General features: G+C 38.8%; 12 protein-coding genes across 12 annotated transcripts; 6 read left to right on the top strand and 6 right to left on the bottom strand.

Annotated features, from left to right (window-relative positions):
* Nucleotides 1-149: 149 nt before the first annotated feature.
* Nucleotides 150-3,962, bottom strand: SEC31 (Sec31p; the record flags this gene model as incomplete). Its single annotated transcript, XM_056226572.1, has 1 exon — nucleotides 150-3,962. One exon carries the CDS (start codon nucleotides 3,960-3,962, stop codon nucleotides 150-152), a length of 3,813 nt encoding a protein of 1,270 aa, XP_056080834.1.
* Nucleotides 3,963-4,680: 718 nt separating this feature from the next.
* ASF2 (Asf2p) lies at nucleotides 4,681-6,273 on the top strand (the record flags this gene model as incomplete). The annotated part of the gene is made up of 1 exon (XM_056226571.1): nucleotides 4,681-6,273. The coding sequence occupies one exon, from the start codon at nucleotides 4,681-4,683 to the stop codon at nucleotides 6,271-6,273; it is 1,593 nt and encodes a 530-aa protein (XP_056080833.1).
* Nucleotides 6,274-6,617: 344 nt separating this feature from the next.
* Nucleotides 6,618-7,520, top strand: GGC1 (Ggc1p; the record flags this gene model as incomplete). The annotated part of the gene is made up of 1 exon (XM_056226569.1): nucleotides 6,618-7,520. The coding sequence occupies one exon, from the start codon at nucleotides 6,618-6,620 to the stop codon at nucleotides 7,518-7,520; it is 903 nt and encodes a 300-aa protein (XP_056080832.1).
* Nucleotides 7,521-7,803: 283 nt separating this feature from the next.
* Nucleotides 7,804-9,867, top strand: SMKI04G0440 (uncharacterized protein; the record flags this gene model as incomplete). Its single annotated transcript, XM_056226568.1, has 1 exon — nucleotides 7,804-9,867. The coding sequence occupies one exon, from the start codon at nucleotides 7,804-7,806 to the stop codon at nucleotides 9,865-9,867; it is 2,064 nt and encodes a 687-aa protein (XP_056080831.1).
* Nucleotides 9,868-10,088: 221 nt separating this feature from the next.
* Nucleotides 10,089-10,655, top strand: MGT1 (methylated-DNA--protein-cysteine methyltransferase; the record flags this gene model as incomplete). Its single annotated transcript, XM_056226567.1, has 1 exon — nucleotides 10,089-10,655. The coding sequence occupies one exon, from the start codon at nucleotides 10,089-10,091 to the stop codon at nucleotides 10,653-10,655; it is 567 nt and encodes a 188-aa protein (XP_056080830.1).
* Nucleotides 10,656-10,763: 108 nt separating this feature from the next.
* Nucleotides 10,764-11,624, bottom strand: TRM8 (tRNA (guanine46-N7)-methyltransferase; the record flags this gene model as incomplete). Its single annotated transcript, XM_056226566.1, has 1 exon — nucleotides 10,764-11,624. The coding sequence occupies one exon, from the start codon at nucleotides 11,622-11,624 to the stop codon at nucleotides 10,764-10,766; it is 861 nt and encodes a 286-aa protein (XP_056080829.1).
* A 317-nt stretch (nucleotides 11,625-11,941) lies between these two features.
* MRPL11 (mitochondrial 54S ribosomal protein uL10m) lies at nucleotides 11,942-12,691 on the bottom strand (the record flags this gene model as incomplete). The annotated part of the gene is made up of 1 exon (XM_056226565.1): nucleotides 11,942-12,691. The coding sequence occupies one exon, from the start codon at nucleotides 12,689-12,691 to the stop codon at nucleotides 11,942-11,944; it is 750 nt and encodes a 249-aa protein (XP_056080828.1).
* A 531-nt stretch (nucleotides 12,692-13,222) lies between these two features.
* ACK1 (Ack1p) lies at nucleotides 13,223-15,097 on the top strand (the record flags this gene model as incomplete). The annotated part of the gene is made up of 1 exon (XM_056226564.1): nucleotides 13,223-15,097. The coding sequence occupies one exon, from the start codon at nucleotides 13,223-13,225 to the stop codon at nucleotides 15,095-15,097; it is 1,875 nt and encodes a 624-aa protein (XP_056080827.1).
* Nucleotides 15,098-15,400: 303 nt separating this feature from the next.
* RTN2 (Rtn2p) lies at nucleotides 15,401-16,585 on the bottom strand (the record flags this gene model as incomplete). The annotated part of the gene is made up of 1 exon (XM_056226563.1): nucleotides 15,401-16,585. One exon carries the CDS (start codon nucleotides 16,583-16,585, stop codon nucleotides 15,401-15,403), a length of 1,185 nt encoding a protein of 394 aa, XP_056080826.1.
* An 855-nt stretch (nucleotides 16,586-17,440) lies between these two features.
* On the top strand, nucleotides 17,441-18,424 carry HEM3 (hydroxymethylbilane synthase; the record flags this gene model as incomplete). Its single annotated transcript, XM_056226562.1, has 1 exon — nucleotides 17,441-18,424. The coding sequence occupies one exon, from the start codon at nucleotides 17,441-17,443 to the stop codon at nucleotides 18,422-18,424; it is 984 nt and encodes a 327-aa protein (XP_056080825.1).
* A 287-nt stretch (nucleotides 18,425-18,711) lies between these two features.
* On the bottom strand, nucleotides 18,712-20,994 carry YCX1 (Ycx1p; the record flags this gene model as incomplete). The annotated part of the gene is made up of 1 exon (XM_056226561.1): nucleotides 18,712-20,994. One exon carries the CDS (start codon nucleotides 20,992-20,994, stop codon nucleotides 18,712-18,714), a length of 2,283 nt encoding a protein of 760 aa, XP_056080824.1.
* A 302-nt stretch (nucleotides 20,995-21,296) lies between these two features.
* On the bottom strand, nucleotides 21,297-22,901 carry GLE1 (nucleoporin GLE1; the record flags this gene model as incomplete). The annotated part of the gene is made up of 1 exon (XM_056226560.1): nucleotides 21,297-22,901. The coding sequence occupies one exon, from the start codon at nucleotides 22,899-22,901 to the stop codon at nucleotides 21,297-21,299; it is 1,605 nt and encodes a 534-aa protein (XP_056080823.1).
* Between the last annotated feature and the right edge of the window lie 87 nt (nucleotides 22,902-22,988).

The raw sequence follows: 22,988 nt of genomic DNA, 5'->3' as shown, positions 1-22,988 counted from the left end.
TGTTAAGCCAGCATCTGATTGTGAGCTTGATTAGGTTTAAACATAAAAAGATAAGTACATAATTATATAAATATAATACTATAGGACATAAAAAGATAAAAAACAAAACCAGTACGTCCAGTTTTCATACTGAAAATTAAGCATTGAATCTAATTCAAAGTCGCTTCAGCTATGCCAATTAACCTCTTTACTCCTGTTAACCAGTTACCACCTTCTTGAGCATGGTTTGTTGCAATATCGGCGTGGATGGCCATAGCTTCCTTGTATTTCTTTTCTTTCATTAGTGCGACCAGGTCATGTAAACGATCAAGTGTTGGTTGAGTTAATAAATCTTGCTTTTCTAAATGATAGAAAAGAATTTTTAATCTCTTATCACAATCCTTCAATTGTTTGGAATATTCCTTTGGGGTCAATGGGGTTACGCGAGCTAATTCTCCTTTCAGGAAGTCAACAATGGGTTGTTGATCTGCGGGGACTTCACGACTGACATTTTCAGTGGAGGTATTGGACTGAGAAGCCAATGTTGGCGGTTGAGAAGTCTGCAATGGAGAGGCCGAACTTGAAAGTGTTGGGGGATAGGATTCAGCTTGAGATGGCTTTTGATCTATATTGGCTGATTTATTGCTTCTTTTCTTCATACTGATTGGTGGTGGTCCAGCTGGAAGCTTATTGGAGATAGGTGGAGGAGAGGTCACAGTATGTGTATTAGCATATGCACTTGTTGGGGCGTAAGAGGACCCATTAGGTTGAGTAGCTGCAGTTGGTGCATATGGGTTAGAGGCCTTTGATAAAGGGGCTGGAGGTATGGCCCCAAGCAATGGCGTTGCTACTCTTGGCTGTGGTGGGGGGGCATATGGATTAGCTGCTTGAGCGTTTGAAGTTTGGCTTGTTATAGAAGAAGTTCCCATTAGAGGTTGTTGTGCTGATTGAGAAGGAGCATATGGATTTGAAATAGATGCCCTTGGTGACTCAGATGTTGCAACCAAAGATGGAACTCTAGAAGTCTTGTGTAGAGGAGGTGGTGATACCATTGACACAGAAGAAGGAGCTCTTGAAAGTGGTGGAGGAGGCATAGTATTAGCAGCATGTGCAGGAACACTGTTTAATGGCGTTGGTGTCGATAGAATGTTTGGTGGTGCAACTGATACAGCTTTGGCTCGAGATGGTTTTTCTTTGACCTTTAGAGGCAAGTCATTCCAACCATCATTGGCCTTACGGTTTAGGTGTGGCGTTTGACCCGATATAGCACTGATTGGTGGTTGTGAAGGAATGGAGCTAGATGGAGCGTTAAAATCGCTCATAATAGGCATACCAGGTTGTATTGGAGCGAAAGCACTTTGAGGTATTGAGGTAGTAGATGCGGTTGCAGCAGATGTTGCAGCGGTGGCATATGGGTTAGGTGGAGGAGCAAATGAATTCAATCTGGTGAAACTATTTGTTTTGTTGGCAAAAGGTGTCATCATTGAAGGTTGAGATGGTGCATACTTACCTTCCGTATGGACCGGAGCACCAGTAGTAGCGGCTGGAGCGTACGAATTTGGAGGTAAAGCGCCTGTAGATGCGCCTGGAGTTGTGCCGTAGAATGGTGCGTGCACACCAGGGATAGACGTAGTGGAAGGCATTCCAGGGGTTGGTAATACTGGGACCTTCTTATTAGTCTTGGCGTTTGTATACTTAGCCTTGCTTGTCGTTGTTGCGGTTACTGGATTTTGTGGGGATAATGACTTACCAGAAGCAACCAAGACACGTGATTTTTCCGTCTTAACTTCTTCATTGTCACTTGGTAAACTGTTCAAGAACTCAGTGGCTAGTTCGAAGTTTCCTGTGGAAGTAGTTAAATTGATAAACTCCAAAAACTTAGAAATTAGTTGCTCATTATTAATGGTCGAATTGCCATTGATGAAGCTGGAGAAAACGGTAAATCTTTCAATGAACTCAGTTAGACATTCGGAATGAGCTTCATAAATAGTTTTGTTATCTTTTTTCAGTTTATCTTCCAAATCTGGAAACTCTGCTAACCAAATCGATGCTACTTTATCTAACGATCCGGCTGCCAAGTATAAGGTCAAAGAATCTTGTCTATGTCCATTATTCTTTAATCTATCACCCAACTTGATCAACATTTCGTTCTTCAGGGCAACATCATTTGGATACAAGTTTTGAATAGCTTTAGAGATAAATTTCCACTGGGAGACATCCAAGTTATCAACCAAATCGCCTACTTCCTTCTTAGAAACGGAGTACAATATTCTAGACAAGGATGATTTGGATCCATACTTTGCAAAGTAGGCATTCTTGACACTTTCTTTTAATCTCTCGTTATTTGAGTCCAATGCAATCATCATAGCCTCCATTAGTAAGTTGTTCTCTAGAGAGTTTTTCACTGCGCTCTTAATATTACCAGAAACTAAGTTCTTGGAAATAGTTTGTTCGACATTATCAGCCAAAGAGAAAGCGCCTTCGGGTTGAAAACTGGTTTCAATTTGTTGAAAAAATTCTTCTCCATCGTCCACTTTCTCATTATCCACATCCTCTTGTGCATCAGACTCATTGTTGTCAAATGCAAAAGCCTCTTTTAAAAACTCGTCAGTGCCGTCCATTGATAACTTTTCTAATAAATTCCAATCCTCTTCGTTGACTTCATCAATGACTTTAACCAATCTTTGATTTATTAATGGTTTGAAGTCCTTACTTTTCAACGCTTCACTCAAAGTAGTGTTTGACTCTAAACCTGAAACTTTTGGATTTGTTATCGAAACGCCTTTACCGTCCTGAGTAATTTGAACTAATTTACCACCAAAGGCCCAATGAGCAGCTGGAGATGGTTCTCCATACCAAGATGGTGCTTGTAAATGGAAAACAATTGGTTTCTCCTTAGATTCCTCACGAGAAACATTATTCCAGAAATCAGTTTCAGATTCTTGTTGCTTGGTTTCAGATTCTTGTTCATCCAGAGTGTTTGTAAGGTTTTGCAATGTCTGTACTTCAATCTTATTATCGAAAGATGCACAGGCAAATAGATCGGGTGCCTCTGGTGCAAACTTGGTCTTGAAGCACCAGTTTCCACGAGTTGGAAACTGGGATAATTGTTCCGCTAATTCAGGGTTCCATAACAAGACGGTGTTATCTCTACCGCTGGACAATAATAGGTTTTCATCCTGATGACACCAATCTAAAGACAAGATGCCCTTCTGGTGACCTTGGTTCAAAGTCTGCAATGGTGTATTGGCATTTCTTAAATCCCAGACAAGAATGGATGGGTCGTTATCACTACCAGTAGCGGTTGCCACTCTTGTAGAGTTTTTTGGATGCCATTCAACAACGGACAATTGTTGCTTGATACCTGAGTTAGGAGAAGTGTAACATAGATGAATAACCTCCTTCTTAGCCTTCAAATCCCAAATAGATGCAAAATTAGACGACCCGGCAGATGCAAAAACATGGGCCAAAGATTGGTTCCACGCCAGGGAATTGACCTCATCAACAGACGACATCGATTGGCCCGGGGTCAATGGTGTGTAATTGGCGGGCGATTCAGTGCATTTATTCATGTCCCAAATAAAAATTTCACCATTGTTGCCACCGGAGGCAAGAACGTTGTCTTGCTTTGCGTTGAATTTTACCGTCTTCACGGAGGAAGAATGGTTGCTGAACTTGGCCATGGAGCTAATAGCGTCATTTACTTCATTAGTAGAATAAAGTTCCAAACTACCGTTATCCAGAGCACCAGCAATAATCTTGTTATTATGAGACCAATCTAAATCGTTAAATTTGGAATCCACTTGCAAGGAAGCTATAGGCTTCTCTGAATCAGAGGCCAGCAGTGACCACAGTTCGAGAGACGAATCACTGGAGAAATTGGCATCCACGGTACCAGAGACAGTACCAGAGACCAACAATGGAATTTTATCATGTGACCACGCAAACGTGGCTGTTCGAGAAAACTCAGCAAGTTTGACCATCTTTATTGTTCAATTAGGGAGAGCAAACGGGAACAAAGGGTAATATGTGTGGGTAAAGTGTCTATCGTAGAAGCTTGCCTTGTCCTAATGTTCTGCACCTACAGTAGTGAAATAGTGCTGAATCTCGTCCTTGAAGCCTAGAAAAGAACTCGACTACAAGAATAGAGGAATGGACCTGACACGACTTGTTTGTTCTTTTCAGTCTTCGTTCTCGGGCGGACGAGTCGTGCATGGTGATAATAACACCGAAGGGGTAGCGCCCAAAGTGGATGCAAGGGAATAGATGAAAAAAACACAAATTGTGATTTAGTAGCAAGATAAGCCAGGTTTGTAGTGAGCTATAGGAGATTTCAATTAATTGCGAAAAAAAAGAGGAAGTAAGAAGATAACAAAGGAGACAGTTATTCGTGAACTATGTAAGTATATAGTTGTGCTCCATATCTTAATGTGTAATATTTTTTTTTCTTGCGGATATTTAAGTGCTTATACTATTGTCCACAGATACTCTGTGATGTTAGGTGTTGGTGTAAAAAACAGCAGAAAAGATTTTCTGGAAAGCTAGCGTTGTCAAGCTGTTAAAGCGCTGTTACATTTCTTCCAAGTGTGACGCGACGCGTGAGTGACAGATCTATCAGAAAGACAAATAAGTACTGGTGAACGTTTGCACGCAGCTTTGTTCGATGGAGAAGAGGAAGGAAGGGGCCTAGATTAAGTGCTTATGTCAGAGAACCGTGGTGTCTTGGATTCCATCATTTGCAATGCAATTGATGGTAGCGATCATGAGTCTAGCTCATCGTTCTACACAGATGAAGAATATGCGGCTGTGACGAAGGATTTTACAAATCCCAGAGTGCAAAAGAGGCCATCTTCGAAAAAAAAGAAAAGCAGAATCAACGACCTGCAGTCCTTGGTAAGCCACTACCAGGAGAACGAAGCTGCTTTGGTGTCTAGCACCAAAGTACTGTCCCGCGAGATCATGGGTTATGAAATTAAGATAGCTAGTTTATATGGACAGATGAAAAGTGTCATGGATGAAAACAATGTGCTGAAAGAAGCATATAAAAGCTTTTCCAAAAAGAAGGTAGAACCCCTTCGGTTGCCCTCTAGCGATGAAGAACCCATCCATGAAGGATCGGGTCTGCTTGTTGATCTCAAGAAAGAAATTTGCGCCAAGCTGCAGGATTACAATGACATTCAGAGCACAGTGAATACAAAATTGGATGAGATTCATATGTTCTACGAAAAGTACTACGAAGGGCTTGAACTGAAAGTTAACGATAAACTGTTCGAGGAAGAAACGTCAAAAGAGTTGGCTAAAGTGAGGCAAGAGCTGAAGGACGTGAGAAAGAATTCCGAGATCAAAGTGAATAACTTGAAAATGCAACTAATACAGACAACCAATTCGCTAGAGCTCTTGAAAAAAGAAGCTAAAGCGAAGGATGACTGTCTAAAGAGTATTCCTGAGCTCGTCGAAAAAACCAATCGCACGTTGTTATCGTACAAGAAAAGCATCGCCAACCAGAAGGAGACTATTGAAGCATTACAAGCGGAATTGTCCCTACAATTAGAAGCACAACCGCAAAAGGGGACCCAATCTCAAGTACAAGCGCTCACCAACGTGACCCTTGTGGACCCTTTTGACGAGAACGGTTCGAAGGATTTGTTATCCATTCAGGAAAGGGAGCTACAAGAACTACGGTTGTACAGGAAAATAAGCGATGAGAAAAGCCGAACAGCTCACTTGCATTTAGAAAGACAAAATAACACTATCAAACTGCTCCAGAGTTACATACAATCATTAGTCCAAAGACTGCCACCGTCTCAGCAGCACAAACTTCGCAACGACCAATCATCTGAGAACGTCCCCGCTATGGCAAATGCACCAAATTCTGTTTCGTTCTTACCGCTGCAGTCGAGGCATCTGGAAGCAGACAGCGACCCCCAACGGTTCTTACCAGCAATTCCAGACGGGAATTCAGGGTCTGAAAAAGGCACAGTGTCAGTTGCCCCTAAACTGAATCTTGACCACATTTCGAGACCACCTTACTTTACAAAACTGCGACCACCGCACCTTATCAACTTAAATTCTCTGACATTAAAAACGCTGCCAAAAGCCATAAAAAGTACTTACACTGATCCACAGCAGCTCGTTGACGATCATCAACTTCCTTCAAACGACAAACCGCAAGAAAACGCGAACAATACTGATCCGTCCAAAATAGAGACAGTGGAACCTGTCACAGTGGGCACGCCAGCTTCCACCGAAGTGCAAACCTTGAAGGATTCAAACCTCTTCCCCGAAACTACATAAATAAATATTCAAGGACAAATGCCGTCACGACATACATCTGTATAAAAGACGATTTATAATAAATATACCACCGTGAATCCTCTCTACCACTCCATCATGTTAATCCAATGGCATTTAGTACCGGCGCAACTGGCCGAAAAAAAAAATGAAAAATCAAAGAAAGGTCACAGTTCTTGATAAAGCTCGAGAAAAATAAAAACTCGTGAGTCATTGTGGTTTTCTGTCATATTCCTACAGTGCGACAATATAGATATATAAATCGTATATCTCCTTTGGTGGTTTATATTTGACCTCCTGACATATAGCAAACAAAGCAGATTTCAAAGTATTGAAAGAAGGGAAATATGCCTCATACCGATAAGAAGCAATCAGGATTGGCTCGTCTTTTGGGATCTGCCTCTGCAGGTATAATGGAAATTGCTGTTTTCCATCCTGTGGACACCATCTCCAAAAGACTGATGTCTAACCACACCAAAATAACCTCCAATCATGAACTGAACCGTGTTATTTTTCGTGACCATTTCAGCGAACCTTTGGGTAAACGTTTATTTACGTTGTTCCCAGGTCTTGGTTACGCTGCATCTTACAAAGTTCTACAAAGAGTGTATAAATATGGTGGCCAACCTTTTGCTAACGAGTTTTTAAACAAGCACTACAAAAAGGATTTTGATAATCTTTTTGGAGAGAAGACTGGTAAGGCAATGAGATCTGCCGCTGCTGGTTCTTTGATTGGTATTGGTGAAATCGTTCTTTTGCCGCTGGACGTGTTGAAGATCAAGAGGCAGACTAATCCTGAAGCTTTCAAAGGTAGAGGTTTTATCAAGATTTTGAAAGACGAAGGTCTGTTTAACTTATACAGAGGTTGGGGCTGGACCGCTGCTAGAAATGCCCCCGGTTCTTTCGCACTTTTTGGTGGTAATGCATTTGCCAAAGAGTATATCTTGGGTTTAAAAGATTATTCTCAAGCTACTTGGTCTCAAAATTTCATCTCCTCCATTGTCGGTGCTTGCTCTTCTTTAATCGTTTCTGCCCCATTAGATGTCATCAAGACCAGAATTCAAAATAAAAATTTTGATAACCCTGAAAGCGGGTTGAAAATCGTCAAAAACACTTTAAAAAACGAAGGTATTACTGCGTTCTTTAAGGGTTTAACACCTAAATTACTAACTACAGGTCCAAAACTGGTCTTCTCGTTTGCGTTGGCTCAATCATTGATCCCTAGGTTTGACAACCTATTGAGCAAGTAAAGTTCATAAACGTATTTATTTCCTCTCCCGGCATTCAGCTTGTGAATATAAAAGTATATAACAATATAGTTTGTACTTTATGTATTATTTTCTGTTTTTTGATCAACCACTTTTCCAATAAAATAACAATATTACCGCGCCCAAGTAATAGGTCAGCCGCGTGGTAAAAAAGGATAATTTTAGAAGGTTAGTCGGCACAGTTTTGGACAGAAAGAATACGCATAAGGGTAAACGCAAAGCTTGATACTATTGAACAAGCTCTTTCCATCTCAGTGCAAAGAAAATGAGACCTCCACTAAGCATGTCACGTTCAAATAAACCACTTTCTCAAGAAGCTGAAAGCTCGGCGCATATCGATAGAGCACATCAACGGGCACAGGATTTCAACAGTAAACAGAATGATACGGCACTCACTTCATTGCCTCACAAGAACCCTGACATATTCAGGTTTGAAAATAACACTACGGCTCATAGCTCACGTCGTGGTTCTCTATACAGAGATAGCGACGCTACTGTCGTTTTGCCGCTCTCTGAACATACCCCTAGATTATCAATGGACGATCCGTACCGCCAATTATTGCAACAGGCTGAGATCTCGCAACTACGAAGTAAGAAAAAAAGACATTCCAGTCGAACCTTGCGAGTTTCATTTATATTATTTGTGGTGTTAGTTTCGTCATTATCAGGTCTGGACCAGGGTCTCATATCTGGTAACGTTGTGACGCTATCATTCCAGAAGTATTTTCATTACCCACTGACTTCTTCATTAGGCAATATTGTGAGTGTTGTTAATTTGGGTGCTTTCATGGCGTCTTTGTTTGTATACTCCGGCATCCTGGAGACTTATAGCAGGAAAAAAATGCTTCAAATAAGCACAATGATATACTTTTGGGGTGCTATTATTCAAGTCCTAGCTCTAAATCAATGGTGTTTACTATTGGGAAGGTTTGTACTCGGAGTAGGTATGGGGTTTGCCTTTGCTATGGCAGTAATTTATCAATTCGAGTTTCCTCTTCCATATATAAGAAAACAGACATTTATTTCCATTCAGTGTGTGTCTAGTGTCATTGCATATTCATTCGGAATTTGGGTTAATTGCGCTTTCAGATATTTGAACCTTACATGGAAATATCCTTTGTCAACACATGTTTTTTTCGGGATAGTACTGAATCTAATGTCGTTCTACCTGATATTAGAATCTCCAACCTGGCTTTTAAAAAAGAAAAATGATGTGGAGGCGTTAGTTTTAACATCAAATATATTTGATGATTGTGATTTCGAGGGAAAACAAACTCAGTTGAAATTTAGAACTCTCAAAAGAGACATACTACTAAAGTCACACCTTCAAAAGAACACCTATCCTTACGCTTATATTTTGAAGGATTTTTCTTTAATAATAAAAATATTGATATGTTTCCAGTTGCTTACAAGATTGAATGGTGTCGATGTCTTCTTATACTACTCACCTTTAATATTGCAACAAATGGGAAGGGGAGAAAGAAAATCTATTTATTTAACAGGACTCAATGCTTTGATTTACGTTATCGTGATATCAGCATATTACCCTTTCATATTACGGAAACGTAAAGAGAAAACGAACGTGATACTGGGTTCAATTGTGATGTGTGGACTTTTGTTCATCATATCATGTATGGACTGGCTTCCCAAGAATACGACGAAGTATATTTCAATTCTGTTTTTCGTATTTCTTGTCACACACTTCATTAGTTGGGACTCTATAGGATGGACTATGATCATTGAACTCCTGCCCCACTTATCACAAGCTCCGGTAATACTGCTGCTCTCAAACTTTTATTGGTTTTTCAAATGGTTTACCAGTTTAATAACACCTATACTTATTGACCGCTTGTCTTGGAGTTTCTATCTTATTCCATCCCTATCTTCCTTTATTTCAATTGTATTTGTGTTGAAATCCTTCCCTATCGTGAACGGAGATGAGAGACTGGTTTCTGATGGTGACTCTGCTGAAAATGTTAGCGACAACTCTGATGTTGTGTTTTGTGATACTGATTCTGACTTCTCATCTTCGCCATCCTTCTCTGCTTACCAGATAAATACTTTGGGAAGCAGCATTAAACAAAATAACCAAGCATACTCGTCAATTCCAAACGATCCAATTTTACCTAAGGACGGAGACGTATCAAACCAGGCTCAAGGAGCTGAACCAAATGTTTATTTCATTACATCTGATTCAGGGCCCTCAAGGACAGGGGAATTTTTTAGCTTTCATAATAGAACAGATCCGGATATTAAGGAGGACGTTGCTGCAAATCAACCGAATTCAAGTAGGGACCAAAATTCACCTGGAGACATGGCAGCTGCTTAATATAGCTTTATAAGGTATTTGCTTCATTGCAAGTAGAAGTGTTTAGCTTTTGTTCAATATATACATAATGGTGATGTTTATATAAAGAAAAATGGTACGGCGCTATTTGGTCCTGCTTGTTCTTCCTAGATTATTCAAAACCGGTGGAAATCTACAAAAATGAAATGATATAGATTCTGAAATAATCGAAAGTTACAATATTTGACCAAACGAATTCAGTAATGGAGGAACAATTTTACTACGCTTATATTGATACTGTGGTTACTGGAGTGCTCCTAGTGTTTAGGAAGAGAACTCGGAGCCTTGTTATTGCTTCGTTAGGTAATGATAAACAACTTCTTTTGGATAAAGTAGAGGCTTTTCTGAAGAGATACGAAAAACAGGATATGAAGTATAAGTTGCGAGAGTTAAAAGACACGGAAAAGTATAAAAAATCAATCGAAAACTACAGGATATATCTAGAAAAGAAAATGCCGTTACCATCGGGTGCTATTCCCTTTGAATTTCTGTTTGGAACAGAATTTCAACGTAAAGTTTGGAATGAACTTTTGAAAGTAGAGCATGGCCATGTCGTCACGTATGGAGATATTGCGAGAAGAATAGGAAAACCAACTGCTGCAAGGTCTGTTGGAAGAGCGTGTGGTTCGAACAACCTGGCGCTGTTGGTACCATGTCATAGAATCATTGGCAACAATAAGAAGTTAACGGGATATAAATGGAGTTGTAAACTGAAAGAACGGTTATTAAACAATGAAAGGGAGAATGAGAAAAATCTAAATAGAGTTTAATTAGAGACGAGGTTTTGAGAATTGAACATAAAAAATAGTTATGTGTGTATGAAAGAATAGTTCTGATTAATTGTACAAAAGAAAGAAAATAAGTATTCGATATCTATATTACAATATGGTTGGCGTTGGTAATCTTATAAAACAAGCAACGAACTTGTCACCCTTTTTCCTTTCCACTTTTTTACCTTCCTCTGTGGCATTTCTCATTATTTCTACACATTTATCGTTTTCTTCCCATTCTTTGCTCAACCGTTTGAACAAAGGATGTTCTTCCAAATGTTTTACCATCCACTCATGCAGATCTTTGACATCGGTAATGGTATATACAATACCGCCTTCTTTTAAAACGTATGCGTATTCACTCAGTAAAGTATTAGTAATAATTCTTGCCTTATGTTTTCTCTGTTTGAAGTGAGGATCTGGGAAGCAGAAGAACATTTTAGAAAGCTGTCCTTTACCGAAAAAATTAGGTAAAAATTTCATAGCGTTACCTCTCAAGACATTGATATTTTGAAATCCATGCCTTGATGCTGTATTGTTTCTTAAAGCAATAATTCTATCCTCCACATAATTCGTAACTTGCACACGAATTTCCATCCCTAGGATTAGATCGTCAGGGAAGGCTGGTGACAAATCTATCATCAACCCACCGAATCCACAACCAATATCAGCTATTGTCACTTTTTTTATCATGTCGCCGTTTTCTGCATTTTTGTAGTAAGGATACAATTTAGACCAATCCATATCCTGTGGAGATACTGGGTACTCTAATTGGTGGTCTGAAAATGGGTTGGAATGCGCTCTTTGACGGTAGTATCTCTTCTTAGGCAAATCAATCTTTTGGCCTTCTTGCACCAAAGTACTTTCATCTATCTTAACATGCTTCAACTCTTTACGATTTTCTTCCTTATTTATACGGTAAGCGTAACGTTTGGAGCCTGGATCCTGACTAAGTGGTTTGGCCTTCATTATAGCAGAAAATGCTTGAAATTTTATTCTACACTGACTCCTTTATTTATAATAGCCAAAGGTTTATTTGGTACTTTGAAAACTTAAAACTTCATTGAGATTCTGAACTCTTTCGTCAAAGTCATCGCCAAAATTTTTTCTGTTTTTTTTTCGACGGTCGGTGAAATATGTAGAAAGCTAAAAAAGGTATTCTTAATGCCAATATATACAGACTAAAGAATGTCTACCATTATTTTTTATTGTCTTACATTTTTTTTGATTATGTACATGATTGAAATAGTAAAGCCTTTATAAAAGTTGTAAAATGACAAGCCTTTTCACTCTGAATCTTTTGATTTTGGGGCGGCATCTGATTCCACATTCTCTTTCGGGTTCTGGTTATCCTGGTGAGATTTCAGTGTCAAGTACAGCGCATTCGAACCACTTTCCAATGTGCGAACCAAGCCGAGCCCACTTAGCATTTGTAACACGCTAACCAACTGGGATTGCATTTCCGGCTTTGTGGGGAGGGTCTTGAAAATGTTCAACTTTTCCGCGTTTAGAACTTGATTCTCCACTTTGGCACCAATTACTAATAATTTATCCTGTGCCAACTTCAACATCTTCAATAACTTAGCCACTTGTTGAGGGTTAGCGTCTTCATACGTAATGGTGGCCGTGGGGCCCTTTAGCAGTGGCAATAGGGGATGCTTCCAATTTTGCTCTTTGCGTCTCACGAAGCCACATGGATCGGGTAAATGTGAATTTTTCAAATAGACCTCAAACAAGTTGTTTCTTACCTTCGTGAGTTTCCCCCCGGTTTGCTTAATCTTGAATCTGAAATGGTGATCTTCCGTCTTGGAAAGATTATTATAATGTACGAAAAGAACCATGGAGCTGTTCTCCATTAAATGCTTGTAAGTATCTATGAGAAACGTCTTCCTCGAGTCCACTGGTTTTACTGTCTTTCTTGATAGTTCTTCGGAAGCGAGAGCATAGAATCTCTTATGTCCTCCACGAATTGCATTTGTCAAACCAAAAAGCTCATTTTTTGGGACCCATTTGGGCATAAATCCCAGACGAAACATAATTTAGAATAATACACCGCACTCTCAAACGCTTTTAGTAAGGTCTAAGGAGAATACTTCTGTATTTTCTCTTTTCTCTCTTTGCTTACACTGACCTTTCTTCTTTTTAGCTAAGTGCTCTATATTTTCTGTTCAAAAAAAACAACACCCTAGGTCTATTTTGATTTTCGGAGTAGGACTTACTGAACAAAAAGAAACTACTATTTAGGGTTAAGGAAAAACAATTAGGCTTGAGTGCCTATAAAGTCAAAGACCTAGTTTCAAAAATTGACGACTAATTAATTATCAAGACTATTAAAGATGGTTTAACATGAACATCAATACTGGAAGTTGGTGCTTACGAAATAAGCAGATAGGGCGGTAGTTTAGTTTGAGTTGCTCAAGTTTTATACAAGAACGTGGTAGACTGGATATAAGAAGCGTCCCTTTATATGAAGTAGGTTTTGACTCCGTTTCTTCTTGTATTTCTCTCTATTCTTTTGTCTAGAGTATATCACCACGTTTTAATACTTTCTTTCAGTACAGTCAATAATGGCCAACCACACACAACCACAATCAAACCCGTATGATAAGCACATTAATATGTTTCCACCACTGAGGGTACGGGAGTCCTCGCACAAACTAGGAAATTCCAATTCAGATAGGCATGGTTTGCCCGCTCAAAATATAGTACCTGCACCCTATCCAGTGGATGACCCTATAATCGAGCTCACACCAGCCATTCCATTTACGTCTCCTTCATCATCCTCATCACTATCACTGTCTTTGAGTGCGTTGAATTTTACAGATAGCAATGTCGATGGTGGTCAATTAGGCACTCCGGTTACTATAAACAGTAATAATGGCATGTATATTTTTAATTCCAAGTCAGTAGGTGAAATAGGAGATAATAGTAACGATAGTAATAGCATCAGCAATAGATATGAACTTCCCTTCAACTTTAGTTCCACAAAAGGCGGTTTGAGCACACCAACTGCTCAAGAAATATCTATTGGTAATGGAAGCCGAATAGCAGAGACTTTAAGGGACAGTTCAGCGCCACCACCTTATGAGGAATCTGAGGCTAAAACATTGCAAGAAAAAATTTACAGAACAGAGGAAAAAGCTCCCATACGACCTTTGGAAAATAGACCCGTCCCACCACAAAAAATCAACCAATCAACCTCTAACAACATCACAAAGACTGAGACTAATGACTCTTCTGGTAGTAAAGATGAACTCTCTACATACTCATCGGAGGCCTTAGCCTTTTATCAAGTGTACAAGAAGACTATCAACGACTCTTCAAACTTTACTCCTGAGATACAAATGCAATGGTGTGAAACGTTACTCACGTATGCCTTTAAAGAAAACTTCATATCACAGTATAACATAAACGCAGAGAAACTGAAAAGGTGTTTGAGACCTGAGGAAATGTTGAAAAATCAGAAAGTCATATTGGAGCATTCATTCAAAGTGCTCACAAAATTAATTACATTAAAATGGCCCCCTGCCATGTACTTGATGGGGACTTTGTATTCACATCAACCGTACTTGCCTATCAAGAACAAAAATATTGTTATTAAGAATGATGAAAAGGCTCTCGAATACTATTGTAAAGCTGCAAAATTAAACAATTCAGATGCCTGCTATCGTGCAGGCATATGCTTTGAATATCAAAGAGGAACTTCGTCCTTGGATCCACCTCCGACTAAGGAACAAAGCATAAGGACCGCTTTTCAATACTACCAACAAGGTGCGGGCGTTTGTTCCAATTCTGCCTGTATGTATAAATTAGGGATGAGTCATTTGTACGGGTTGAACATGCAAAAAACCGATGTATTGCTAGCTATCAAATGGTTCGATGAAGCTACGCAAAATGGTGACTCTCCGCAAACGTTATATGAACTGGGTAAAATATATGAGTTCACTGTTCTGCCATCAGAAATTCAAAACTTGTTATTTGCTAACGGCATACGAAGAGATCCTCAACTGGCCGTTAAATATTATCACCAATGTGCCAAAGATTTTGAGTACCCTTTAGCCCAGTGGAAACTAGGCAATTGTTACGAATTTGGGGACTTAGGATTGCCAGTAATTGCCAAAAAATCTATAAGTTGGTACTCCAAAGCTGCTGCTGCTCAGCCAAGAGGGAACCCAATGGCAATGCTTTCCTTGAGTGGATGGTATTTAACGGGTGCACCAAACGTTTTGAAACCAAATAATAAAGAGGCATTAAATTGGGCCTTGAAGAGCAGCAAGTGTTCAGACGGTAAATTAGCCCGCACTGAATTTGCACTGGGATTTTATTACGAAAAGGGTATTGGTTGTGAAGTTGATTTAAACCTGGCTAAACAATACTACCACAGAGCTGCAAGAATGGGTTTTAAGAAGGCAGTTGATGCACTTCGAAATTTGACGAACTGATAGTACTGCATCTTTATTTTACACTACAAATCAAATATTATTCAGGACATTGTTAAAAGATTGTAATATCCTGTCTCACAACAGGTAAATGAAAATTATTAAAAGAGAAGAAATGCATTGTTACTCACACATTAGTTTAAACTAAGTAAAAAATATATTGTAACTACTTATCGTTGTAATGATATTCTCTCTTCAAATATATATACATATATAGTTGATGATATATGATAAAACTAGCTTCTTTGAAAAAAGAAGAGAGGAGATGAACTGTTAGCTAAAAAAAGAGAAGGAAAACTAACGAATCTATGCATGTTGCAATTTTTGCTTCAAGCCATGTGTGGTTTTGTGCAATGTTTCATTTTTCCTATTAATAGAAAATGGCTTGTTGTCTGGTGAATTTGCATTCTGTTCAACAGGAGCTGGTATAGTGATTGGGTCTGGAATTTCTCTACTTCCTACTAGATTATAATCACCCTCCTTCAAGTTTTGTTCTAGTTCACGTTGATGAGCAGCTAATTCTTCCTCAATATCAACTGTTCTTGGATCATATGTTTTGACATCAGGCTTATTGAAGTTTTCGTGCCTGTTGTTAAAGTCCTTCTCTGAAGGTAGCTCATGGTTACTGGATTTCAAAGTGCCAATGTTCTCGTTTTGAGATGTTGGGTAGTCAGTTTGGTTGTATTGAGAAGTAGAGTAACTATTTTTACCACTTTTAGAAGATGAGAAAGGGTCCTTGCTGTCAAGTCCGGAAGAGGAAAGGCCGCTCTTGTTGCGTTGCGAAGCAGAAGAATTGTCTTTCTTATCAATAGAAGTTGAATAACTACCGTTGTCAGTTTGAGGTGGTATAATCCTGTCAATGTATGGTTCAGTTTTTTCGACCACCTTGTTGTAATTCTTGTGGAACCTATGAACAATCAAGTTCTTTACTTTGTCAATAGCATGGTCAATTCTTGTCTGCTTTCTGTCATAGATCAAAGGCACGGTATACAAAAAGATTGTGGTCATAATTAGAACAGTATTCATGGAAAAAATGGCAAATAGACCGTGCAAAAAGTATAAAGAAACACCTATAGTAAAGTTGTTTCTTGTTCTGTGCGCAAACACCAGCTTTCTCACCTTGTCTTCTAACGCAGGCAGACGATCCAATGCGCGGTCAATATGAGGCTTCAAGATACTGACAATATCTGGAGACTCCCGCATGCCAAACCTGGACACTACTCCTTGATCAAAAAGTACCTTTGTGGAGAGTTCCAGGGCAAAGCTCGTAAACAGCACCATGTATCCTATCTTCAACAAAACAGATATAACATTAACATTTCTAAAGATTAACAAACCCACCAGCGTTGCAACAAAGCTTGCTCCAGATTTCTTGGAATTAGTCCAGTATATCAACCCTGATTTGTCTCGGCGATCTCCCTCAACGGGAGTGTTAGCATCTCTACTAGAAGAAATGTTCGCGTTATTATTGGTAGCCGTATTCTTGTTCATCTTGATAATAATCTGATCCTTTCAACAAGTTAACGATAGAATAAGCTATTCTACTAAATTATAATTGCTCTGCTTTTCTATCCCTTTTATATACTTTTCAACAGCGCAGCAAGCTTTATCGTTTGAGGGTGGAAATAAGGGTGAATAATAAGGGGAGATTGCCTATGCGCTTAAACGTCATCCTCTGACCTTGTCCTCCTTTCCATAAACGCCTTGCGCTCTTAATAGTATGTCACAAGAACAAGCAGCTCAAATGGGCTCTTGCCATATCCGGTACCACCGACATACGCCGTCGCTACCCTTGCAGTTCAAGTCAAGTTAACACTAGTTCTTAGGTTTAGTTCCTCCCTGGCAGTACTAGGGGTAAGATGAATTTTCTGTTGAGGCTCTACTTCTCACGTGGTTGCTCGTATGGCACTTCAAAACTCTTTGGATATCTTCAAACTGCAATTCCCAGACATATCATTTCTTCTCTCCTTGTACATTGTCGCTGGGGATTTTAACCAATAAGATAACGATGAGTAAGCAATGAAGGCCTCTTTTTTTGTTACGAAAATTTCAGCAATTTTCAAAAGTGAAAAAGTGAAAAATAAAACATAGAAAAAGAAAGAAAATGAGAAAAACTGAAGGAACGCTTAATATAAACGACATCAAACAATCATCTGTATTATCGCTACGCATAGCTGGATTTCAAGTTCATTGGCAAATTGGCGCTCGTGTTTGAATGGTACAGGGCTGTATTACTTTTTGAATATTCTGTTCTTTTCATCCCGTATTAGTATCTAGAACAATAGAAAAAAGAAAAAGGCCAGATAGTCTAGGTAAAATTTTATAGTTGGTAAATACACACGTACTATGGGCACTGACACTTTGCATATTGGTGGGAGAAAATCGAAACTGGCGGTAATACAATCCAACCATGTTTTGAAATTGATCGAAGAAAAGTATCCGGAGTATGACTGCAAAGTTTTCACTTTACAAACCCTTGGTGACCAGATCCAATTTAAGCCTTTGTACTCGTTTGGTGGTAAAGCTTTGTGGACGAAGGAGTTAGAAGATCATCTTTACCACGACGATCCTTCAAAGAAACTAGATTTGATTGTCCATTCTCTGAAGGACATGCCAACCCTATTACCTGAGGGGTTCGAGCTGGGAGGTATTACCAAGCGTGTCGACCCAACTGATTGTCTTGTTATGCCCTTTTATTCTGCTTACAAGTCTTTAGATGACCTTCCAGATGGAGGTATCGTGGGAACTTCTTCCGTTAGAAGATCTGCTCAACTAAAAAGAAAATATCCACATTTGAAGTTTGAAAGTGTTAGAGGAAACATACAAACCAGATTACAAAAACTAGACGATCCAAAGTCTCCATATCAATGCATCATCTTAGCTTCTGCGGGGTTGATGCGTATGGGGCTGGAAAATAGAATCACGCAACGGTTCCATTCAGATACAATGTACCATGCAGTTGGGCAAGGCGCTCTAGGTATAGAAATTAGAAAGGGTGACACCAAGATGATGAAGATTCTAGACGAAATTTGCGATCTAAATGCAACTATATGCTGTCTATCTGAGCGTGCTCTGATGAGAACCTTAGAGGGGGGTTGTTCCGTTCCCATTGGCGTGGAATCTAAATACAACGAAAAAACAAAGAAACTCCTATTAAAGGCCATAGTTGTTGATGTGGAAGGCACCGAAGCCGTAGAAGACGAAATTGAAATGTTGGTAGAAAACATTAGGGAAGACTCCATGGCATGCGGTAGGATTCTCGCTGAAAGGATGATTGCCGATGGTGCAAAGAAAATCTTGGATGAAATAAACTTAGAAAGAATCAAATGAAAAGAAGTAACCTAATTAGTCCAAAGAGTCTACTACTACTAATCGAAGTTCCTTTTTTCTTTCTTCCTTCTTATCTTTTTCAATTTATTTCCCCTCCACTTCTCTCATATTACTTGTTTAATTTAATGACCATTTTTAAATGACCACTGCATAAATATTTCGTCAATTAGAATATGTAATTCCTACCTTGTTTTTTTCTATTTATACGAGCTTTACTGTTAATATAATTATTATAGCTTACATAAAAAAGAATATTTTTTCACTCAGTTAGTTACATCCTTTCTTCTCTACATTTGGTGAATTTCTAAGAAGACACTAAAACTTGTGACAACTATATATAACGTAAGGAGCGCAATGCTGATTTTTCTATCAATTATCCAGCCGTTCAATGGTATCAAAACTGTAAATATTAGAAAGGCTAACAGAATTCCGACTCCAGTGTTGATCAAATTTTTATCCACTTTAAAATCAATATGATGCATAAGAATATTATCATCTCTTCCATCCACTATTTTTCCTGTTTTGTCGCCCACCATTATCATAATTCCATCAAATCCAACACCAAATAAGAAATACAAAAGTGGACTGCCAAAACAAGCACCTATCGCAATTTCTAAAACGCCCATTCTAACAAACGTGATGTTCGACACCAAATCTCCAATCGAATTACCCCAGGTAAAAACGGTTAAACCCAATATTGTTTCTGATATATTGAAAATTTTTATCCAATGTGTTAAAGTGACCACAATTATGTGAACAGCTTTCGATAGACAGGCCAAAGACAGTAAAAACGCTACAGTAGATATTATATCAGAGTTGTACTTGTTTGACAGGGTCTTGGTTTTATAATACAATAAGATGGCTATCATCAGTGATAATATAAATAGCCAATATGAAAAATCATCTATGATTAGTTGGTTGATAATTATTGGTGATACAATTAATTGGACAAGTTGTAGGTATGAAATGGGTAAGTTATGGTCTTTTTGACTTGTTTCTGATGGTATTGATAGACAAAGAATTATTGATACCGGAGTGGTGATTAATAAAGAAAAGAATTCAGAGAAACTAATTTCTAAGGACAGGTCCGTTAGGTAATTGTAAAGTTGGAAACTTTGTCTGATGCTCCTACTCCTGGTCGAACAGAGAGATAATGATCCTTCAAGAATTATGTTATCTCCCTCGTACTGCAAAATAGAGTTGTCAATGACATCCGATATGCTGTTCATGGAATTGGTAGAACCCAAGGCATGGCCCTCAGAGTTGAGTATGATATTATCATTTTGAACCAAATTTGGAATGCGATCGCAACTTAAAGATTTTCGTTTGGAACTTTTTATCTGTGGTACAGTCAAAAATGAACTCGTAGGTTCATTATCGTAACTTTGGTGTTCGTTTTGGGGAGCTGAAACTGTAGTGTCCAGTGAATCAGAGTTTTCGTAACTTTGTGGTAACAAGTACTTGTAATAGTCTCTGGGCTGTAAAGAGTTTATTCTTTTCCTTATTAATGGCCTCCCTTCTAAAGTAGCTTCAGTGAATAAGTGAGTATCATCTGAGGGTAAAGATAATGATTTTACTGCATTGTTGAAAAGATTTTGCTTCTCCCATATATTTAAAAGGTCTTGCAATGTCATTCTTACCCACCCATGATAATGAGATCGTAAATATCCCCGAATTCTGCGTCTTATAAAATCCCTTCTTTCAGCTATACCTTCATTAAATTTAAAAATGTTATCCACAGATGTACTTGGTAAAGGAGATGTTTCTGTACCAGTAGAGCTGCCCTCATCAATCTGGGTATCTTCACAAGGTCTTACATAAGTTGTTGCATTGCCTGTAGGAGGAATATCACTTGGGGTTGACAAGGTAAAATGTTGGGGAACAATAGTATTCTCATTGGCGAGGTTAGTTTTCTTGATCTCTACTTCTCTTTCTAAAGCGTCGTCAATATCACAAGGGTATTTATAGCTTTGTATCAAATATGCGACACAACAACAGTAGGTCAAAACCATGATAATGCACTCCCAAAAGTATAATTTTCCATCTGCTAGAAAAATTCCGGAAACCAGGAGCATAAAAGTGAATATTCCAACATCCAGTATATAATGGTTTCTATCGTATGATAGAGTTTGGTCAAAACTTTCTTCTGTGTAAGTTTCAATGGATTTGCCATGTTGAAACTGAATAGTAGCTACACAGCCCATAAGTCCAATCACAACAGTCAACAGAAAAAATATACCGCCAAACAGCTCACCTATGGCCAAAGAAGTAACACCAGATTTCATTGACTGGTAAGTACTAGTGATATCAGGAAGTGCATTCCCTAACGCTAGCAAGGTCATTCCAGACACTCTGTCGGAGATATGAAATATATTACTTGAAATATATGACAAAGATGGCGTTAAATAATCAGAGGTAACCAATCCTAATAGCGAAAAGCATTCGATGAGCACAACGGAGTGCAGATAAAATTCCGATATTGAATCCTGACTCGAAAGACAATAGCCTATTGATAAAACGTTCGCAACGTAGAAGGCTATTGTTATTAGCCATCTTAAAGATTTGCGCATCTGCTTTCAAATTTAATGAAAAGACACTTGCATTTACAAATAAAAGTAAAGAGAGAGGTGTTGGATGTGTGTATATACTAGGCTCAATGGAGGAAGTATGTATGCGCAATAGCTTTAATGTTTATTATACCACGCCTGTGAGTTAAAGGTTGTCTCTGCTTTTTTTCCACTTACGCCTTATTATTCATGACGTATTTTCTGCCATCCCTTGATTGAGGCGAGGGAAAAAACTGAAGTGATGTTGAAATAATGCTCATTACATAGTGTATTAATACATTGTGCGCACGAAAGTGTAATATTATTTAGGGAGACATTTCTGGAAAGCATTCCATGCTGTTGTTTTGCCAAGCCTCCAATAAAATTCTTAATCTTGCAGCACCTACATATTTCTTTTCAGCCATTTTGGATGTCAGTTCCTCGCCAATCAAGACCAACAGCTTGGAGGCTTGTTTCCCATAAGCCTGAAGGAATTGCACGGCGGCGGCATCCCACCATGAACCCAGTATAACGAAATGAGTATTTGTTATTAAATCCAGTGGCGTATTGCATATCCTAGCAAGTATCTGCCATGATAATGAAATAGGGAAAGGATGACTCTTGCTAGTGATGAATTCTTGGGGCAACGCTAGTCTCGTTATTATGGCGAATAATGATAATATTCCGCCCATTCTCTCGTCGTAAGATGTGTTATCTTCCCATTTATTCTCGTTGTTTCTTTTCCATCCCATGTTTTGACGACCTTTTTCGGTATCAATCTCGCACGTGAATCCTATTACAAAGGGACATTTTTTAACAAGTCTGGCCATAAACAATTCTTGTAACTCTGGAAATTGAACTAGTAAATATAAAGTCAATTTTCCCAGAGGTAATGCTGACTCCGGTTTCACTCTGACTTCAGTTTCTGCTTGATGGACCACAGCTTTCGCAATAAAGTTTAAAATCCATTGGTATGCTAAAGAGTCGCCTTTCGTGTCGTTTATTAATTGTGTTAATTCATTCTGGATTTTGAAGAGTTGCTGGTTGCTATTAGTTAGCTGCCCGAATTTGGGATTAATTTTCCTTTTGTGACGTGAAAGCAAATTTCTCACGTTGACGTCAGCCTTCTTTACTGGCAATACTATATCTTTCTTTATCTGAGCAATTTTGTCTTTATAGTGCCAGAACGTTTTGGAAATTCTATCAAAGTTCGTGATGGCTTTACCCAATTTATCTTTCTGCTGCAATAGTTTGGCTTCTTCATCCCTTTTTAACTGTTTTTCCTTTTCATTTTGTTCTTCGATTTTCTTTCTTTGTTCCTCTTGTTTCTTCTGTGCTAGTTTTGCTTCTGCTTCTTTGCGTTTAAGCTCTTCCTCCTCTTTTCTTTGGCGCAATAACTCCCGCTCTCGTTTGACTTTCTCTTCAGCTTCTTTACGTTTGCGCTCTTCCTCCTCTTTTCGCTTACGTTGCTCTTCAACACGTCGTTTATTTGCTCTAATGGATTGAACTTCTTTCTGATTTATAAGTACCAAATTTTGCATTTTCCTCTGAAAAGAGTCTTCTATTGCCTCTAGTAAGGGTGCCCCCATATCTGGTGTCTTGACAGTACTTATCAGCGACAAGCGAGGTGGATTCGGTAGTGATAAGTTAGTTGGATGTGGCACCATTATCGACGGTGCGGCCCCAATAGGCTCATTTAAGGGAATTAGTTTGGACTGCAGATTCAAGTCACGCAATAAGTCCTCTAGAGCAGGGTCAAACTTCACTACCAACTCCTTCGCACCACCTGCCGTGAATAGAGGCAACTTCGTTGCTGGGCTCGGTTCAGGTGTAGGATATCCCGATGACACAGAAGATGTTGTAGAACATGTTTCTTCGAATTCTGGAGAATCAACATCTGAACTTAAAACCTCATCAAAAACAAACCTCATTACTCACTCTGGAGGAATTTGGTGCAGTAGCGGCTCGAACTGTACAATGTATGAACTTGTTGGCCTGTTTTCGTTTATATATCCATG

This window comes from Saccharomyces mikatae (genome assembly GCF_947241705.1).
Source record: "Saccharomyces mikatae IFO 1815 strain IFO1815 genome assembly, chromosome: 4".
NCBI lineage: Eukaryota > Fungi > Ascomycota > Saccharomycetes > Saccharomycetales > Saccharomycetaceae > Saccharomyces > Saccharomyces mikatae.
This window is presented reverse-complemented; position numbering and strand designations above follow the sequence as displayed.